The sequence below is a fragment of the Talpa occidentalis genome, unplaced genomic scaffold (assembly GCF_014898055.3).
Source record: "Talpa occidentalis isolate TD23 unplaced genomic scaffold, MPIMG_talOcc4v2.1 talOcc4.8, whole genome shotgun sequence".
Classification (NCBI taxonomy): domain Eukaryota; kingdom Metazoa; phylum Chordata; class Mammalia; order Eulipotyphla; family Talpidae; genus Talpa; species Talpa occidentalis.
The window spans coordinates 45254836-45274104 of NW_023605194.1; the positions used below are offsets into that span (position 1 = coordinate 45254836).

At 47.5% G+C, this 19269-nt stretch overlaps 1 protein-coding gene across 4 annotated transcripts in view; it reads right to left on the reverse strand.

The window, feature by feature from the left end:
• HK1 (hexokinase 1) overlaps nt 1-19269 on the reverse strand; it is a 109454-nt gene that overhangs the window by 22734 nt on the left and 67451 nt on the right. For all 4 annotated transcript variants that reach the window (XM_037497523.2, XM_037497525.2, XM_037497524.2 and 1 more), the window contains 6 exons: nt 15324-15443; nt 13043-13138; nt 12361-12460; nt 12069-12252; nt 5156-5311; nt 1783-2016 (listed from right to left, as the gene is read on the reverse strand). In XM_037497523.2, coding sequence (XP_037353420.1) covers nt 1783-2016; nt 5156-5311; nt 12069-12252; nt 12361-12460; nt 13043-13138; nt 15324-15443 — 890 coding nt within the window. The remainder of the gene's footprint in view (nt 1-1782; nt 2017-5155; nt 5312-12068; nt 12253-12360; nt 12461-13042; nt 13139-15323; nt 15444-19269) is intronic.

Below are 19269 nucleotides of genomic sequence, written 5' to 3' on the forward strand. Positions count from 1 at the left end.
ATACTTGCTTCCCTTATTACACAAGTCATACATATCCACTGTAGGAAAGTTAGCAAATGCAGACAGGTAAAAAAGAAAAAGGAAAAATCGCCCATAATTACACACAAAAAGAGAAGGTTCTCGCTACATGAGCATTGGCTACAGATAATTTAGGGTCCAAAAAACGATTCTGTCCTCCACTGTAACCAGAAGGTGACACAGCACAGTGGCCAAGCCCAATGCTTGAAGATCAGACAGATCAGGACACAAGGGTGAGCCCCAGGACTTCTGTATCTTGGGCCTTCACTCAACCTTGGGGTATAAGAGGACAAGTGTCTGGCTAACAGTGATGTGGTGATGAGAGGGCTAGGGAGATGGAAGGGCGATCAGGGAAGACACTATGCATGGTATACAGGACATCGACACCCACATTTTGTTTGTGGCCTGTCTGCTCTGAGTTAATTTTCCAGCCCAAGGACATGTCTGGATGAGTGAGGGGAGCAGGGCTATCAGCCTCAGTACAGTGGGCCTCATGTGAGGCCAGGTGTCCAGAGGGGAGATAAGGAGCTGGAGGGCCGGACGTCACAAGCTCCTGGCAGCAGCGAAGGCCTGCTTGCTGCTGAACTATCTTTGTCCAACGCACTATAAAAAGCCAGCTGAAAATGAAATATTAAGGTGGTTTCTTTAGGGTGTTAATCCCCTCCATCGTCCAGATTGCTGGCTGTCTAATTACAGTACACCTTAGAGATTCAATTCCTGTCTCTATTTTATTGGCATTTGGTGGTGACAGGTGGCCCAAATTCAGTCTCCTGTTAACAGTGAGAATTAAATGAATTCAGTCAATGCTTAGATTAGTACCTAATGCTGAGGAAGGGCTCAATAAATAATTACCCTTGTTTTTTATTTACATCTGGCCCTTTGTCCCCAATCCCCAAGAGTCTGGGCATTTTTTAGTGGTTAAAAGAGGACTTTAGGACAGGACTCAGAGACACATAACCTCTCAAAGTTTGTGGGCTGTGCTAAAAATGGAAGGCTGCCTGCCAGAGGAGATAAGGAATCCAGACCCTCAAGATATTAAGTCAACTTTGGGGAGGTGGGGATTAAAAATGACTTCTATTCTCGTCTTAATTTCTTTAACTAGCTAAAGTTTCTATACAGAATACATATTACTTCTGAAATAAGAAACATTTAATCAAAGTTATTTTTTAAAAGTTTTGTTGCCAAAGAGCTCCCCAGGAGGGGCCCAGCGGGGAGACCCCCCCCCACCCCCTGGGGACTCTACACCCTCTCTCTCTCTCTCTCTCTCTCTCTCTCTCTCTCTCTCTCTGGCTTTCAGATGCAAATCCTTGACAGCTTGCCCATTTAAGAGTAAGGTCTGAGGGCTTAGGGGGCTGTCAGAGGAGCTTCTAAAACAAGAATGTGGGTAGTTAGAAGTCAGTGGGTGTGAGTTATGGACTGTGTCAGGCAAAGAAAGCTCTGAGCTGGGAAGGTTCTGCCCAGGTGTGAAGGTCCTTGATGAAATGTGGACAAGCAGAGGATGTAAGATACAGACACGCTGCACCCAGCACGCCTAGCAGCTACAGAAATCTCTGACAAGACATATGAAATGAGATGACAGTGCGGCGCAGAAGCATCACCAGGGAGAATCAGCTCAGGGCCTGCTCCTTCGCACATGGGCAAATCTGACCTTTCTGCCAGGACTGGTATTGCCTTGTCTGCACTGCGTGCAAACGCCTGACCTCTGCAGAAGGTCCTTAGCCCAGACGGGTACTGAGTGCCAATTATAGTGAAGGACAGACTCACTGTGGGTGCGTCTTGTAAAGAGACCCGTCGACACCAACCGTGGTCCGCAGCCTGGCTGTGCCCTTGTTATCTCGAAGGCGGCTCAAGATGGCACCCAGCGTTGCAGCCACCAGGTTGGCAGAGCGAAAGGAGACGATGGTGCACACGTGCTGAACGGAAACACAGTCGTCATCGGACGGCTCCACTCCTAGGCGGGTCAGGATTTCTTTGGCGTTGTGGAGGCCTTCCTTATTCCTGTGAGGTTAGAAGTCAGTGGGCATGAGTTACAGACCACATCAGGCAAATAAAGCTCTTGAGGTGGGAAGGTTCTGCCCAGGCAACGCCCCTCACCATGTGTGCATGGCCTGAGAGCAAAAGAATCAAATGCCTGAGAAATAATATAAGAAATACTAGATGGGTAGTAGTGTTGGGGGAAAAGATGTCCTGAAGAAACGCCACAAATAAATTTTATGAACCCCACCCCCATCCAAACCAAAAGATCCAAAACGACAAATCCCATAATGTCATCACCACTAAAAAGAAAATTGCTAAAATCTAAAAGTAGAATTAAATAGCCAAGTTTAATGTATAATTAGGCATGTGGGCCTTAAAGGTCCTTGGTTTTCCCACCAGCTTTCAGCGTGCTATTGGGGTTCCTGTGCAGCAAAACTAATAGAACACATTCACCAATTTCTCTCTCTCCCTTTCTCCCTAAGTTAATCATTTCTTCATTTCCCCTTTTTGTAAATAAACACTTTATTAAGCTCTTTGTGTGTACCTGCAGTTAAATCTCATTGTAAGTCCCCTGTAAGCACGCAAGTAAAAACCCAGAGTCAGGCCAACCCATTTTACATTAGGGTTGCCCTGTAACAGTTTGGCGCCCAATGTGGTTAACTGTACTAGTTTGGGTTATGACATGCTAGGCATGAAAGAGAAGTGGAAAGGCGAGACCACGTGGTTGCTGAGCAGCTGGAAAGATAGCCACCTCTCCCCTCTCCCTCACAGCCAGGCACCCCAAGACTCCTAGGGTCTGCGAGTTGTCCCCAGATGCTCACATATCCTTCACCCTTCCTTGTTATCTTCTAGTCAAACTTTAATTTCCTGTATGCATGCCTTGTATATCTTTTGTTGGAGTCACTCTAAGGCACTTCACAGTTTTGTTACTGTGGGAGATGGTGTCTTTTTAAAATAAACCATATTCATATTCTTTATTTTTCCTTGAATATATCCAGGTAAAGTAGGATGTTAACAATGGGAAAAACTGGGTGAGATAAATGTACACACGCTGTAGTATCTTTGCAATGTTTTTGTAATCTAGAAATACTCTAAATTAAAAGTTTTATTAAAAAAATATTTTTTAATTATTACAAATATATAGAAATATATTGATTTGTGTGTCTTCTCTCCAGACTTCCTCCTAACCCTCTCCTGTTATTTTATTCACTTGTCTAGATATTTTTTGGTGTTCCACACAATTACTTTCTTTCATAATTCTTATACCTTGACTTTTTTCTTTTTTCTTTCTTCTTTTTAAAAACACTGGATAAGACTCTAGGGCAATGCTGAATGGAAATGGGTAATACTGCCTTGCCGTACATTTTAAAGAAAGTGCTTTCAACATCTGCCCTGGTAGGATGTATTTTATAGGTTTTTTTGAGACAGTTTTTATTACCATATACATGCTTTCTTGAGCTAGTTCAAGGGGCTTTTATTTCTTGACAACCAAAAAGCCAGCACTAGGGTCTCCCCAGTGGCACAGTGGTTGAGCGCTGGGTTGTGAAGCTGCCTGTGGCCTCTGCAGCGCCAGTTCGATCCCCAGCTGCTCCCCGGCCACCGGAGGAGGGTCCCACATGGCGCGCAGACCTCTCCTGCCGCCCGCTGCTCCCCTCAGCAGTGTACTTCGGTCCTTCTGCCTGCTCTGCTCCCCGCTCTGGCTCTGGTGAATTCTCTCACCCTCCCGTGCTTCTGACTGTACCCAGTGCATGTACAAACAAACAAACAAACAAATAAATAAATAAATAATACATGCCTCTTAAAAAAAAAAAAAAAAGCCAGCACTAGAAATAAGCAGCCCACTGCCTCACTTTGTCAATGACTCTGAAGATCAGCCATGAGTCACCTGTTCCCCTGCCTTACCAGGAGCTGACCAGGAGACTGGAGGAAAGATGCTGGACACTCAGTGTGCTCCCTGCCTACTATAACTCTGTACCATTCGCCCCTGAAAGAGAGTGACCCTAGAGCACCACCAGCACATCAGTGTAAGAGCAGAGAGACTCCAGCTCAAGCCCTTGCCACTGCCATCAGTCTGCTTCCCTGATGATGCACATCTTCTCTGGGAGCCAGAACTCTGAAGCCCCGCTCTGCCTGAGTTTCCAGGACCACAGTGGCCAGTGGGAATGGCCGTCCTGTGCAGAGATAAGCATACTTCTGGGCCTGCGCTAGCGGTCTTCAAGCCGGGACCTGGCATGGCTACATGGAATCCCCTGGTCCAGAATAGAACATGGTCACACCAGAAGCCAGCCGCACAAGTCCCTTGGACTTGAAGACACCCAAATACATCAAACTGCATGGATCAAGTTTACATTCTTCCCTCTCAGGGTGAAAGTCAGAAAATAACAGCAGAGGCAGAGATGTCTGTGGTTCTCAAGTCAATGCCAAAAAGGCAGCCGGCTCCTGGCTGGACTCTGTGCTTCTACGTGTGTTTGTCCTGTCTCATCTGTTAACCACTGTTTCTCAAACCTGTGTCAGGGACACTTCTGGCTGTTAACAGAGCAGAGAATGTGCATGTGGGGTGGTGGGTGTGGTGGGAGAGGGTTGCTATAGAGGGTGTTTCCAGCACAAAATTGAGAAAGGACAGTAAACCAGGGTAAACTGGGTTTTCTTTAATATGCTAATGAATACTGTAACTCTCTAAATGGGACATGCGTATGCAGTGTTTCTCAATCCTATTGCTCAGAGTCCTTTTTTCAGGGAACACCTAATTATGTTGCGGTCACTAGGGTTCCCCGGAACACAGTCTAGAGAAGATTGTGATATATCAAGATCCCGGGCTTGGCCAGCAACTTGTTCACCACTTGAACCATCTACTCCCTGGACTCTAATTTCATCCTGTGTGTGAGGGAGGAGTGGGGGGCCCATGGGGTGGGGACCAGAAGAGGGGAAGAAGAGGCTGCTTTTGTAACCATATCATCCACAGAGCATCTGTGGCTAGATTGTTCCTTAATGAGCTGCCACTAGCTGCCCGCAGGGAGACCAGCCCAGAATGGGTCAGTAAGACAGAGGGGAGACTGACCCAGAAAGCCCTACCACTCTTGAGGAAGAAACCCACCAAAGCAGGACTCGAGAGAACCAGTGCTGCCCTCTACCCCAACCCCCTAAAAGGTGTGGTACCTACTTTTCAATAGCTGACACATCACTGGTATTAAACTTCCCTCTGGTGAGCAGCTCTGGGGTGATCCGCCCTTCAAATAAGAGGCCCTCCTTGGCCATCTTGACCAGGATCAGGCGAACCAGCTCCCCCAGGTACATGCCACTGACCATCTTCTCAAACCTGCAGGGAAAAAGTGCACATAAGGTTTCTCAGTACCCATCACTGGGGCAATTTGTGGGGAGTAGGACTGACAGGAAAGGGGAGGAAAGAACCACCACATCCCTCACAAACTCAGTCTCACTGGTAGGTGAGACCTCACGTGGGTGTGACTGAACAACAGGTGTGGGGGGAGGAGGTTACCCAGATACCACACTAGTGCCAGGGAGGGCAATGGGAGGACCCAGGGGTAAGGGCAGGCAGGGAAGGCTGCCTGGAGGTAGGGGAAATGTTAGGATTTAGATTGGGAATGACAAGAAGCCAGCCAGATAGAAATGAGCAGAATATGATAGTCTCCTACAAAACTTTATGCTGTACTTCATAAGGGTTTTTCACTCCATTACTCTACTGGGGAGATCCCCGAGCCCTAAGAGAAGGTGGCCAGGAAGTAGCCTCTTCATTTCCCAGCTCAGAAAGGTAAGCCACTCCTTGGGGAACTCCTGTCTCTGGTCACCTCCCTGGCATTCCTTTCCTCATTCTCCAAGAATTTGCTTGGGACCTCACCCAGCACCCCATTTGAGGGCTCTGAGTAGCTTAGAGTCAACCAGCTCACCTCACTAAACTGCCCTGTCCAGCGCAGGGCAATCTCTGGATTAAGTGGCTCTCTTGCCTTGCCCAGGAGATGACGTGTGAAGCCTGGACTCTGTGCTATACCTGAGCCAGCTCCAGCCCAGTTCTGGCTGACTGGGGCCGGGAGGAAGCCCAGGGCAGGACAGATCAGAGAGGCAGGTCCACATCAGGACACAGACATCCCACTGCTGCTCCAAAGGAGCCCACCTGGCATCCGCAGAGCTGGCCTTGACACAGCAAAACAATCTGTTCCAGTCAGAGCGGGCCCAGGCGCTAGGGAGGCCCCCGGCACCTGAGCACCTGGCCTCCCTCACCTGCCAACATGGGTACAGAGAAACACGGTTCTCATTGTTCCTGTTCCTGACAGGACCAGACAGGACTGACCCAGCCACGGCTGCGTGGAGGATCCCTGGCAGAAAACCATATTTCTGAGTCTACCTGCCCAGTGCAGCCTCCAGCTCCTATGGGAACCGCCCCTGTGCAGCCCTAAGCTGCAACCAGAGAAGCAAGAGCAAGACTGCCCAGGCTCAACCTTCTCTCTGTCACTTGCTGTGCTACGCACTTCCCTGGGCCTCGGTTTCCTAACGGGGATGACAGGGTCTACCTATAACGACTGACTAGATGGAGGCTATGAGTTAGCAGGCAGAAATCTCCAGTACCTGCTAAAAACAAGTGTCACGGCCCTTCTGATGCATCTCACAATTTACTAATAAGCACTTTTCACACATTGTGTCATCCTCATTACAACCCTATGAGGTAGACAGCATCATTATCTTGACTTCACAGATGAGGAAACTGACACATAGAAAGGTTACATAACTTGTCTGTGATCACAGAGCTCTCCAGAGATAAGTCCAAGTTTTGAACCTAGTTAAATTCCATACCAGAGGCTCTAACCACTGTGCTGTCCCACCTCTCTCGTGAATAGTGTTGCTAAATGTTCACTATTACTGCTGAGCTAGCAACCACCTAGACCATCCCTGACCCAACCTCTGCTTTTCTACCTCCAGCTCACTTCCTCTGAGGCAGCCTGCACCCTTTTGGGCAGGTGTGACAGCCGGGAAGAGTCTTCCTTAAAAATATCGAATGGTGATAGCGCTGAGACTAACCCCTATGCCGTAAGAGCTAAAAAGAAACTTCTCTGAAGAGGAAATGCAAATGGCCAACAGGCATATGAAAAAATGTTCAACATCACTTGTCATCAGGGAAATGCAAATCAAAACTACCATGAGATACCATCTTACACCAGTGAGAATGGCACATATTAAAAAAACTAGCAACAACAAATGTTGGCGAGGTTGTGGAGAAAAAGAAACTCTTCTGCACTGTTGGTGGGAGTGCAAACTGGTCCAACCACTATGGAGAGCTGTGTGGAGATTTCTGGACCTACTAAACATAGAGCTTCCATAGGATCCAGCAATTCCACTCCTAGGGATTTACCCAAAGGACACAGAAACATCAATTCCAAAGAGCACCTGCACCCCTATGTTTATAGCAGCACTGTTTACAATAGCTAAGCTTTGGAAACAACCCAAGTGCCCAAAAATAGATGACTGGATCAAGAAGATGTGGTACATATATACCATGGAATATTACTCAGCATTCAAAAAAGATAAACACATGCAATTTGCAGCAACATGGATGGCTCTGGAAGGGATCATGCTCAGCGAAATAAGCCAGAAAGAAAAAGAAAAATACCGGATGGTCTCACTCATAGCAGGAATCTAGAAAACTTAACTAAGGGACGAGGAAAATGAATAACTATAAAAAAGTGAAAATCGGGTCTCCCCGGTGGCGCAGCGGTTGAGTGCTGAATTGCGAAGCTGCCCGCGGCCTCTGCGGCGCCGGTTCGATCCCCGGCTGCTCCCCGGCCACCGGAGAAAGGTTCCCACATGGCGCGCAGACCTCTTCTGCCACCCGCTGCTCCCCTCAGCAGTGTACTTCGGTTCCTCTGCCTGCTCTGCTCCCAGCTCTGGCTCTGGTGAATTCTCTCACCCTCCCATGCTTCTGACTATACCCAGTGCATGTATAAACAAAAACAAAACAAACAAACAAATAAATAAATAAAACATGCCTCTATTAAAAAAAAAAAAAAGAAAGAAAGTGAAAATCAAAATCAACAAAAAACTATGAACCAGAGACACTCTATGGGGGGTGGGCAGGAGGGAAGGGATTGGGGTCAAAATAAGGGGGTTGCAATTGTATGGGGAATATAAAAATAAAATTTATTTTAAAAAAAATCGAATGGGGGCCTCCCTGGTGGCGCAACGGTTGAGCGCTGGGCTGCGAAGCTGCCCGCAGCCTCTGCAGCGCTGGTTTGATCCCCGGCCACCAAGCCAGGGTCCTACATGGCACGCAGACCTCTCCTGCCGCCCGCTGCTCCCCTCAGCAGTGTACTTCATCAGTCTGCCTGCTCTGCTCCCCTCTCTGGCTCTGGTGAATTCTCTCACCCTCCCCGCACTTCTGACTGTACCCAGTGCATGTATAAATAAATAAATAAATCTTAAAAAAAAAAAAAATCGAACGGTTTCACTTAGAACAGAAATATAGGGGAACCAAATAAGACATCAGTGTAAAAAATATAATAACAGTACAAACCACAACAAAGCAAAAACAGACAATTATAAACCAGAGACATCCTGCAGGGGAGGAGGAGGGAGAGGGGTGAGAGGGAGGGAGGGAGGAGCACAGGGGACTGAGGTGATGGTGCATAGGTGCCTTGGGGAAGGAAATTCTATGGGGACTCAATCTGAGAGGGTGGGGAGAAGCAAATATTGTCTAAAAAAATGTAAAAAAAAAAAAAAGATAAATGTTAAAATAAATAAATAATATATTATGCTGGGTAAAAAAAGAATCTTAAAATTAGCTGCCTGGCATCCTCCACCCATTGCTTCTCACTCTGCCTTTAGAGACACTCAAAATGATGTTCTCCCTTTTAGACAGAGATGGTCTGAGAGCCCTTGGAACTCTGGAGGAAGGCTGGCGTCCCAAACATTCAATGCAGTCTCCCAATTCACATTCAGAAAGCAGCAGTCACCAGTGAGGACAGGAGCCACTGAGCTACTGTGACAACACCCTTCCTGTCAACCATCTGCAATGGGCACTCAGTAAACACAAAGTTCAGTCAGAATAACTAGTGGGTGTGTAAAGGTATAGAGCCCACCTGGGCACAGAGAGCCTTTGCACCCTCTAACACACCATCACGCAGGCAGCTTTTAGGCTTCTGAGCAAGGCCCCAGCCCAGGACAGATGAACTGGGCAGGGAAGTGAGTAGAAGGAAAAGATGACTGAGGAAAAGAATTGTTTAAAAAACTTTTATGTAGGACCTCCCTGCTGGCACAAGGGGTTAAACACAGCACTATGAAGCTGTCCACAGCCTCTGCAGCACGAGTTTAATTCCCAGCCAGAGAGAAACACACATGGTGCAGCAGACCTCTCCTGCCTCGCACGCTGCTCCCTTCAGCAGTGTATTTCAGTAGATCTGCCCGTTCTGCTCCCCACTGTCTCTAGTGAATTCTCTCACCCCCTGCATCTCTGGCCTGTACCCCAGGTTTTTATGCATAAATAAATAAATCTTTTTAAAAAATTAAACTAAATTAAAAATAAAACACCTCCATGTAATTCTAATGTGCAGTCAGGGAAAAAAAAAATCACTGCTTGATACCATCCTTGGTTTTCATGCAATGAGAGAAGAGATTGTGGAAGCTCACTAAGAAAAACCCAAACTTTCAAGCAGGGTAGAAAACCCCAAACCTAAACGAGATCAAACCTCAACAGAGTGTCTTGGGTCACTTTTATCCTATGCCAGGGCCTTAATTTCCCCGTCGGTCAAGTGAAGCAAACATCTATCTTTCCCTGGCACAAGGAGAATAAAATGGCTATGAAGAAGTTAGCAGTCCACAGAAGGAGGCATTAGGAAGGGCCCCAAAATTCAGATAGGAGTCTGAGAGAGTGGCAAAAATTTGCTTTGGAAAAGACCTTTCTGACAATAGCCTATTTCCAGGAAAATGTGATACAACTCAAGATTTTGTCATCTCTTTGGAATTGTTCTTAAGACGAGATGGTGTGTGGTGACCAGGAAGCAGAGAGACACACTGGAAAAGACAGATTCACCCCAACTCCCAGCCACCCAGTCACCTCCTAACTTCCCACCCACAGCATCCAAACATCCATCCATCCCCACTCCAAAAATATTTATTGCAAGCCAGCTATGAGTCCAGTTCACAGTGTAGCCAGGGACGTACAGTTCAGTCCTTTAGAGAAATCCAGAAATATATCAAATGGATGGCAGAGAAATCCATTCTTCTACTCAAGCCAGCGTCCCCACACTGGGGCTAAGAATACTGACAAGGGGCTGAGCTATATCTGCTCAGTTACTATAGGTAACTCCCATCTGCTCTGCTGAGAAGAGTGACTTCTGATTAAGTGACTGATAGAAACTATAGGTACATAACCTTTTAGATGAGATCCCTGGGGCCACATGTGTTTGGGAATGTGGTGCATCTAGAGATCCAATTTGGTGCACATGCCAGATGTTACAGAACACCCAGGGGTACTCGAGGCAGCACTGATATAGATCTAGAGTGAAACGTATAAGTAGGCACAGCAAACAGCTCCACAGCAGGTTTTAGCATTACGGGTTAAGTTAATGGGGGGTAAAGGTAAAAAAAAGACAAAAAACTTTTTTTGGCTGTCCTAACTTGGAAATTGGGTCCCTTTGTCAGCAAGCCACTGCCTCAGTCTCAGGATGCAGAGTCCATGTTCAGCACTGAGTCTAAGAACTTGGAATCTTTCACTGAGAAACCTCATTTATTCACCACCACCACTTCCAGAGCAGGAGGCTGGCCTTTCCTGTAATCCAGTAAATCAGGTGGAGAGCCCAATCATCCACCCTGGGGTACTGTGATTCTTTTGGGTAACAAGTTTTAAAATGACTAAACTCCAACTTCTTGCTGGCATAAAGACACAGGCTGTTGGGCCTCCCTGGTGGTGTAAGGGGTTGAGACACAACCTATGAAGCTATCTGCAGCCACTGCAACATGAGTTCAATCCCTGGCCAGGGAGCTACCCATATGGCGCAGCAGACCTCTCCTGACTCGCCCACTGCTCCCCTCAGCAGTGTATTTCTGTCAATCTGCCTGTTCTGCTCCCTACTCTGTCTCTGGTGAATCCTCCCCTCCCCCTGCCCCCACACACATCTCTGGCCTATAATCCAGTTCTTGTAAATAAATAAATTAAATAAATAAATTAAAAAAAAAAAAAAGACATGGGCTGTTAAGCCTACAAGCTCAGTGAACATCTCTCAGCAGGCAGACAGCAACATCCAAGTCCAGGATCCCACTGCTGAGAGCCTGTGTGGGTCACAGACAGCTAACGGCAGGCTAGAGTGCAGAGAAACACGAGCATGCACTTGAGCATACACTTCAGGAAATAAGTAGCTGGAATGAAGCAAAGGCCGTGCTAACCTGAATAATGTCATTCATAGGACTGCAGCAGGGAGCTCTCCAAGACCAAAAAGAACTTGGGTCCTAAGTCCGGTGTTCTGTGTAAGTCTGACCCATCTGCCTATTCTTAACACAGAAGGAGTCTCTCCATTCTCCCACCTCCCTAAGGTCAGCAGGACTCATGTGGCTCTCACCCCCAAGTGAGAGGTGCAGGACAGATGTCTGTGTGTGTGACTGACCTCCCCCAGTCCCAGCGGCAGGTGCTGCTTTTATCCTTGGAGTCTGGCATGGAGCTCATTCAATGCTCCGGAGACAGGTGTTGAATGGGCAGACCCTCTCTCCCTGTCGCTCAGCAGACACCCCAAAGCTGCAGCCTCTCACCCAGGACAGCGACGTTAGTGACCACAGAGTACAGAAATGTTTCCCATCCTTAGCTTTACACTAACATTTCTGGGCTTTCAGTTTTCAAAATGTTTTGCAGGGACACAAGCACAGCATAATTAAACAATGAAAACCATCTAAAACACGCTTTTAAAATTGCAGATCCCATAGTTGTGCATCTATTCAAAGAGAGACAAGGAATGAAAAATGATGGGTTTTTTCCTTTGTTATCTCCTGACTCCCTGCCCCCTCTACCTCCCATGCCCATCTGTTATTAGGTGTCCCCTAAGTCATATATACGAGTGGCAAGAAAAGGCTTGACTCACAGCTGTTTCCCGGGGTTGAGGGACCCGCGGTCAATCTCCCGGTCAAACTCGGTGCGGATGTCTTCCAGGGCCCCATCGTCCCCAAAGGCCCCCCACTCCGTGTTGATGCACATCCTCCCCTCGTCACCTTCCACCAGGTCGATGTGCCTCAGCTCCTCCATGTAACAGGCATTGGTGCCAGTGCCTGGGAGAGATGGGATCAAAGGTGTAAACACACAAGTCAGGAGAGAGGAGGCACCAACTTCTGGGAACACTGGCCAAAGAAAGGGGTGCAGAGAGGGGTGGACATTACCAATGATGAGTCCAACTTCACACTGATGGTCATCATAGCCACAGGTCATCATGGTCCCCACGGTGTCATTCACCACAGCCACAATGTTGGCATCATAGTCCTGGGCAGAGATAACGGGGTGTCACTGACATGTGGAAGCAGAGATCCCCAGCCCTACTGGTGAGCACCTATCTTCATAACCACCGCTGCTCCTGAGAGGGTGTGGCTTTCATTCAACTTAACTAGGTTAGAGCACGGTGATTAAATGATAGAAACCACACCACGCCCTTACCTATCTGGCTTGAGATTCAGTTCAAGTGGATTTAACTTGTGGAGCCACCATCCCCTACAAATCGCCCCATAACACCCAAGTGCTGACTGCCCTTGCTGTAACCACAGGAGGCTACATCCCACCTGTGGCTCCTGCATAGCCCAGGCCTCCGTGGTCAGGAGGATGCCCCTCTACTGGAGGGCCTGGCTCTTCGGGCAGCACTTCAAGGGCTCTGCTTCAAAGCACCCCTCCCAGTGACCTTCCGGACTTGGACCCTCACCTCTCACCTGCCTAGGGCTCTAGGGCCTCCCATGTGATGCCTCAGGCCATGTACTACCGTCCCCACGTTCCCTTGAAGTCCTTAGAACACAGGCCGCTCCCCACCTCCCCCACCTCCACGAGGCCAAGGCAGGTGGCCCAGAGAAAAATTACCCCTCGCTTCTTGATGGCTTTGTTAAGCAGCTTCACCACATCTGCTCCTTCCACTCCACTCGCTTTAAATCTCTTTGTCCAGGTGATCAGGATGGCCTTCAAAGAAGAATAGATGGGGTTGGATGAGGTCTGGGGGGCTCCAGGGTCCCCAGTTCCCTGAGGAAGCTGCTCAAGGAGAGTGACAGAGCAGAGGCCCAGCGAGGACAAGGACAATGCCTTTCTCCAGATCACACTGGGCAGCAGAGTCAGACCCTGTCCCCTGGCCATCCATCCACAGAACGGATTTCCCTGAGAAGTGCCATGCAGGCAAACCTGTAGATCACCCAAAACGCAGCATGTCCCTGTCAGTGGTAGCGCTAGCACACGCAAAGCTCTCTGAAGGCAACTGCACAGCCAGACCCCATTTAAAAAGAGAACCGAGGGCCTCCCTGGTGGCGCAGCGGTTGAGCGCTGGGCTGCGAAGCTCCCCGCAGACTCTGCAGGGCCAGTTCGATCCCCGGCCACCAGAGGAGGGTCCCACATGGCGCGCAGACCTCTCCTGGCGCCCACTGCTCCCCTTAGCAGTGTGCTTCGGTCCTTCTGCCTGTTCTGCTCCCCGCTCTGGCTCTGGTGAATTCTCTCACCTCCCGCGTTTCTGACTATACCCAGTATTTGTATAAATAAATAAATAAATCTTTGAAAAAAATTAAAAAAATAAAAAGAGAACCGAGAAATCCTGTTGTTACCTGATCACACTTGCCTGTTTTTAAACCACACCTCCACCTCCACAGCCCCCAGGGAAGAAAGCCAGAGCCAAGCCGGGAGAAGAATCAGAATGCTGAAATAGTTCGTGGCTACTGAGCACAGTCGTTTCAGTCCCAGGCCATCTCCCACCTCTCACAGCGGGAAGGGGAGCATCCCAGACTGCCCGCCCAGGGGCTGTGACTGCAAGTCTGTTCTCAAAAGTCAAGGGAAACTGAGCACCAACAACAGGTGTTGCAAAAGGTTTGGGAAGACATCCTAGAGGTCAAAGTGATCTTTATAACCTGAGGTGCAGCAATGCCAGAGAGCGGGGAGATAGTCTGAACTGGCCACAGCAGGCCTGCATGGAGAAAAGTTGAGATGGCAACATCTCAGAGGCCTTCAGATGTGTGTATGCGTGTGTGTGTGTGTGTGCATGTGTGTGTGTGTGGGGGCGTGAAACCTTGGGTTCTGGTCCTGGGCCTCACATTAATAAGGCACCTGACCCTGGATAACCTTATTTCCCATCTGTGAAGTGAGGGGGGTGGCTGCCTGAGCTCTCAAAACCCTTTCCTGACTGACCACACAAATTATACAGAAACAGCAGCATGAGGTGCTACCCAGGAAAAGGTGCTTACCCTACCAATAAAGGGGTACAGGGATACTGCCCAGAAGTGTGGAGATGCTGTGTGTGTGTGCCCAAATGTTGCTATCATGCGGAAACCCAGGCAAAACCAGGCTCTGCTGCTTCCTGGCTAGGTGGCCTTGGACAGGTTCTTAACCCCTCTAGCAGCTTTACAATTTCCTCATCTGTGATGCACATCACTGAAAGGGGTGTTCCAAGACCATGTGTGTTAACTGTGAAGTAAGAACACATTAGAACAGAGCTGGGTACCGGATGGATCCCCAATAATAGCAACGATTGGCGTCCCTATTATGAGGAGTTTATATGTAGATTGTGGAGGCTTCTCTCTCCATGCAGAAAAGCGGCAAGGTCAAGCTACTTATTTTGTCATCCTACAGCGCTGTGAGGTATGATGCCGTCACATGGTACAGCTGAATTCATTCTTGCTGAAGAGATGAATGAATGAGCAAATGACAAGCAAGTTGGGTACAAGGAATCACCTGGAGATCAAAAAGGGAAACTAGGGCCTCTCTGGGGCTGGAGCCAGTCATGGGAGATGCTCTGGAGGGGCGGGCCCAGCCCCTGAAGGGCAGCATTCTCACGAGACTCCCCATAGCCAGGAGGGCTCCCAGATAAAGCCACACCGTGCACTCTGACAATGGTCTCCTTACTGTTTCCCTTCACTTGCGTGAGTTTCATAAATGGATCTCTCTACCTGATGGCCAACAGCACCACAATTTGTCTACAAAAATACCAAAATACCTCAAGTAACTGAAAAAATCATGAACTCCCATCAGTTTCTACAAATGCTTCTAAAAATAATACAAGACACACAGGCCTGCCTATAAGCAAAAGGGAAAAGTGGAGGAGCAAGAGCTCATTAGCTTTTCCACTCTGAGGTTTCAGCGGAACCCAGTGATCTCAGAAGGTCCTTACCTCGTCTATTTTGGACTGCCGACAAGGGAAAGAGAATGTGAATCCCACAGGTAAGTTCTTGTCCTTGATCCTCTTCTTCTCCATGAAGTCTCCCAGGCACTCAGCAACATGATCAAAAAGCTGGAGGAGCACAGGAGGGGGTCAGGCCGAGGAAGGGATTAGCATTTCAGGGGAAAATGCAAATAATTCCCTCCCGCTCTGAGTGGAGCCTCCACACACACAAAATCACAGCAAAATCACAGCATGTGTGACTAGTCAGCAAAGGCATTCCAAAACCTCCAAACAGAACTGGTCTCTCAGTGGTCACCAGCATATTTTTATCATGTACAAAATAATAGAAAGTCAGTGCCTCCCTCCATAACACATAGATTGTGGTCCCCCATCAGCCACCCTGGCGGAGTAGTTGGCTCATTGACCCCTTCTCTGTTTCTATCTTCCTGTATCTCTCTAAATTCCAGAAGCTCCATGGGCAACTCTGTAGCCTTGGGCCCGCTTCAGTGTTTTAATACTCTTCAGACTATCATTTTTTTTTTACTTTTTACTGATGCATAACATGCATACCAAAAATAAAAAGTGCACACATCCTAAGTGTAGATTCACTGGATTCTCTCTCTTTTATTATTTTTTCAAAGATTTATTTTTATTTAACTATTTATGCATACAAGAACTGGGGTGCAGGCCAGAGGTTAGGGCAGTAAGAGGATTCACCAGAGATAGAGTGGGGAGCAGAATGGGCAGATGTACTGAAACACACTGCTGAGGGGAGCAGCGGGAGAGCCAGGAGAGGTCTGCTGCGCCATGTAGGTCAGCTCCCTGGCCAGCCGGAGATCAAACTCATGCTGCAGTGGCTGGTGATAGCGTGATAGCGCTGAGACTTTAATCCCTGTGCCACCAAGGAGGTCCCACTCTTTCTTTTTAATTGATGATTATGTAACATTGGCTTACATTATTTTTGTATTTTGGAAGCATCGGATCCCTGCTTTCCTTAGTTACTGCAACTGTTCACTGGATTCTGACAAGCTGCTCCCGTGTTATTAGGTCAACAAACACAACATTAGCAGCACCTAATACCCCTTCGTACCCCCTGCAGTCACTACTGCTGCCACCTGACCCCATAAGGGCAGTCATCAGCCACCCTCGCTTCCAACACTCTCAACCAGTTTGGCCTGTCTGTCTACTGTCAGCGCAATGAATGACAGTATGCTCTCTCCAGCACCTTCTTTCTGTTGTGTGTATGAACGCCAACACGCTGTTGTGTCTTTGTAGACTGTTCATTCTCACTGCTGCATAGTTTGCTATGTTGTGAATACCCCACAATTTATTTAGGGGATTGCAACTGAAGCTTTCCTGCTCCACACGACACTGCCTAGGATGTGCACACACATCTCAGGACCCACTTGAAACAACCCAGAACACTGATCTCTAATACGCATCCAGCCGAATACAATGTTTCATACGTGTTCCTACCAGAGGCAGACTCAGTTGATCTAAGAACCTCTCTTTTCCTTAGCTTTATACCTCTATTAATACAACCAAGACATAAATGCTCTCTTAGCAACCTGACCACATTCTATCACATCCCCTTATATTTTTCACATGGAAATTATAACACTAGACCTCCCTTATTGACACACTGACACAGCAATTGATCTTCTAGGGCTCAGAAGAAGTCAGTGTTATAAGGCCAAAGTACATAGTCACTGCAGCCCTGGCCTGTGCTCCCAAACAAGGCCATCCTCCTGAGGCTTCCCATGCAGGACAACCTGGAGAGGGGGTTCAAAAGCCATTATTTCCATCTCCGTCATTCCCCAGATGTATCTGGTCCAGCTCTCAAGTCTGACTTTGCTGCCAGGGTAAAGGAAAAACTGGCCAACTTTCTTTAGGAGACTTTGTTCCTGAGTTATGATTACTCAGACGACAGCTACAGCCAAAGATACATCATCACGTGCCCAGGAGAAGCTAAGGTAGGCTGCCTGCGACCTGTAATTCCTAGTGATATAAACACATTACTAAGTCCGTCAGCACATCCTACGTCACCTGTGCTAAGAGGTTCCTCGTTGCCCTGCAGCCCTCAGAGAGAAGGCCTGGGTGGAAGGCACAGTCAACAAGAAGTGGCAAGGAGATCTGTGACTACAAAAGTGGCTTCCTATGGAGGCAATGTTGTAACCAGCTCCTGGATCCAAGCCCAACACAATCATCCCAAAGTACTTTCTTAAGAAGGAAATGCAGTTTTTATGGAATGCCCACAATCCAGGGGCTACAAGCCTGCACAAGGAGACAGGAAGCTACCCCCCCAGAATAACCCGTCTCTATGACCAACCAGAGAGGGAAGTTACCCAGTCTCTCTGGACTCAAAATATTACTGTCTGAAAAACATTAAAATAGTTTCTTTCCTGACAACATGCTCATTATTTTAAACACACACACATACACGTGCACACATGCACACACACACACACACACAGTTTTGGTCCCTCTTGACTAAAGGTAGCAAAGTCTAAAATGAAGACCTAAACATTTATTACTCAAAATTTTCCAAACTAAAAAAGGATGTTTTAAGAATGCTATACTTATGCCTCCAAAATTATTAAAGCTTAAAATTGAGGGCCTCCCCGGTGGCGCAGTGGATGAGCGCTGGACTGCGAAGCTGCCCGCAACCTCTGCAGCGCCAGTTCGATCCCCGGTCGCCAGAAAGGGTCCCACATGGCGCGCAGACCTCTCCTGCTGCTCCTACTGCTCCCCTCAGCAGTGTACCTCATCGGTCTGCCTGTTCTGCTCCCCACTCTGGCTCTGGTGAATTCTCTCACCTTCCCGCGCTTCTGACTATACCCAGTGCTTGTGTAAATAAATAAATAAATCTTAAAAAAAAAAGGCTCAAAATTGCACTGACTGTTTTGGGATACTGTGTGTGTATGTGTGTATATGTGCACATGCACATGCGCACGCGGGTGTGCGTGTACATGTGCGTGTGTGCGTGCGTGTGTGTGTGTGTGTGTGTGTGTGTGTGTGTGTGTGTGTGTGTGTGTAGGGAATGAGATAAAGCTAAACAGAGTTAACAACTGGGGAATCCAGATGAAGGGTATATCAAAGAGCTCTTTGTGTTTATCTTAAAACTTTTCTGTAAGTTTAATACTATTTCAAAGAAAATGTTTCAAAATCTATTAAGAAAGCCCATGGGTTTCAGAAGAAGAGCTCATACAACCCCAAGAATTCAGCACTGTTCATAATTCTTGAGTCTGAATTACTTCATGGATAAAATGGATACCTTGGCTTACCAGAATATTCTATAGATTGATGACTATATCAGAAAAAATGGATCATCAGATACTTATTTCTAACCTCACATCAAACTTCTGGAGGAGAGGTTTCCATTTCAGCCCTATTTTTCAATTGCCAACCCTCTCCTCATCCCCTGGTTCTTCCTCTTTGCCCACAGCCCTCACATTTCCTCATCAAAAAGCTGAAATAAATAAAATGAATAAAAATAAAACCTGGCCTAAGAGTGTTCCATGTTGCTGAAGCTGTAGCATCTGGAGCCGGGCTGCCTGGGTTCAAATCCCAGTGCTATCACTTACGAACTGTGTGACCCATGGGACTGGTTACTTGATATCTGAGCCTCAATATTCTCATCTGTAAAATGGGAATAATAATACCTACCCAAAAGGGTTCTTGTGATGATTTAAATGAATTAATCTACATAAAATACTTAGATCAGTGACTTGTATATAACAAGTGCTATATAAGTATGTATATTATCTACATACGTTATCATCATCATTTCTTTGCAGGGGGCAGAGAGAGAAACAGCAGGAAACAAATTGGTTGGCAAAAGCTTGGCAATTGAAAAAAAGGGGTGAAATGGGAACCTCTCCTCCAGAGGTTTGATGTGAGGTGAATCTGGAGCTGAGAAGATGGGACAGAACCTGGGAGAGAGGAGGTACTGAGG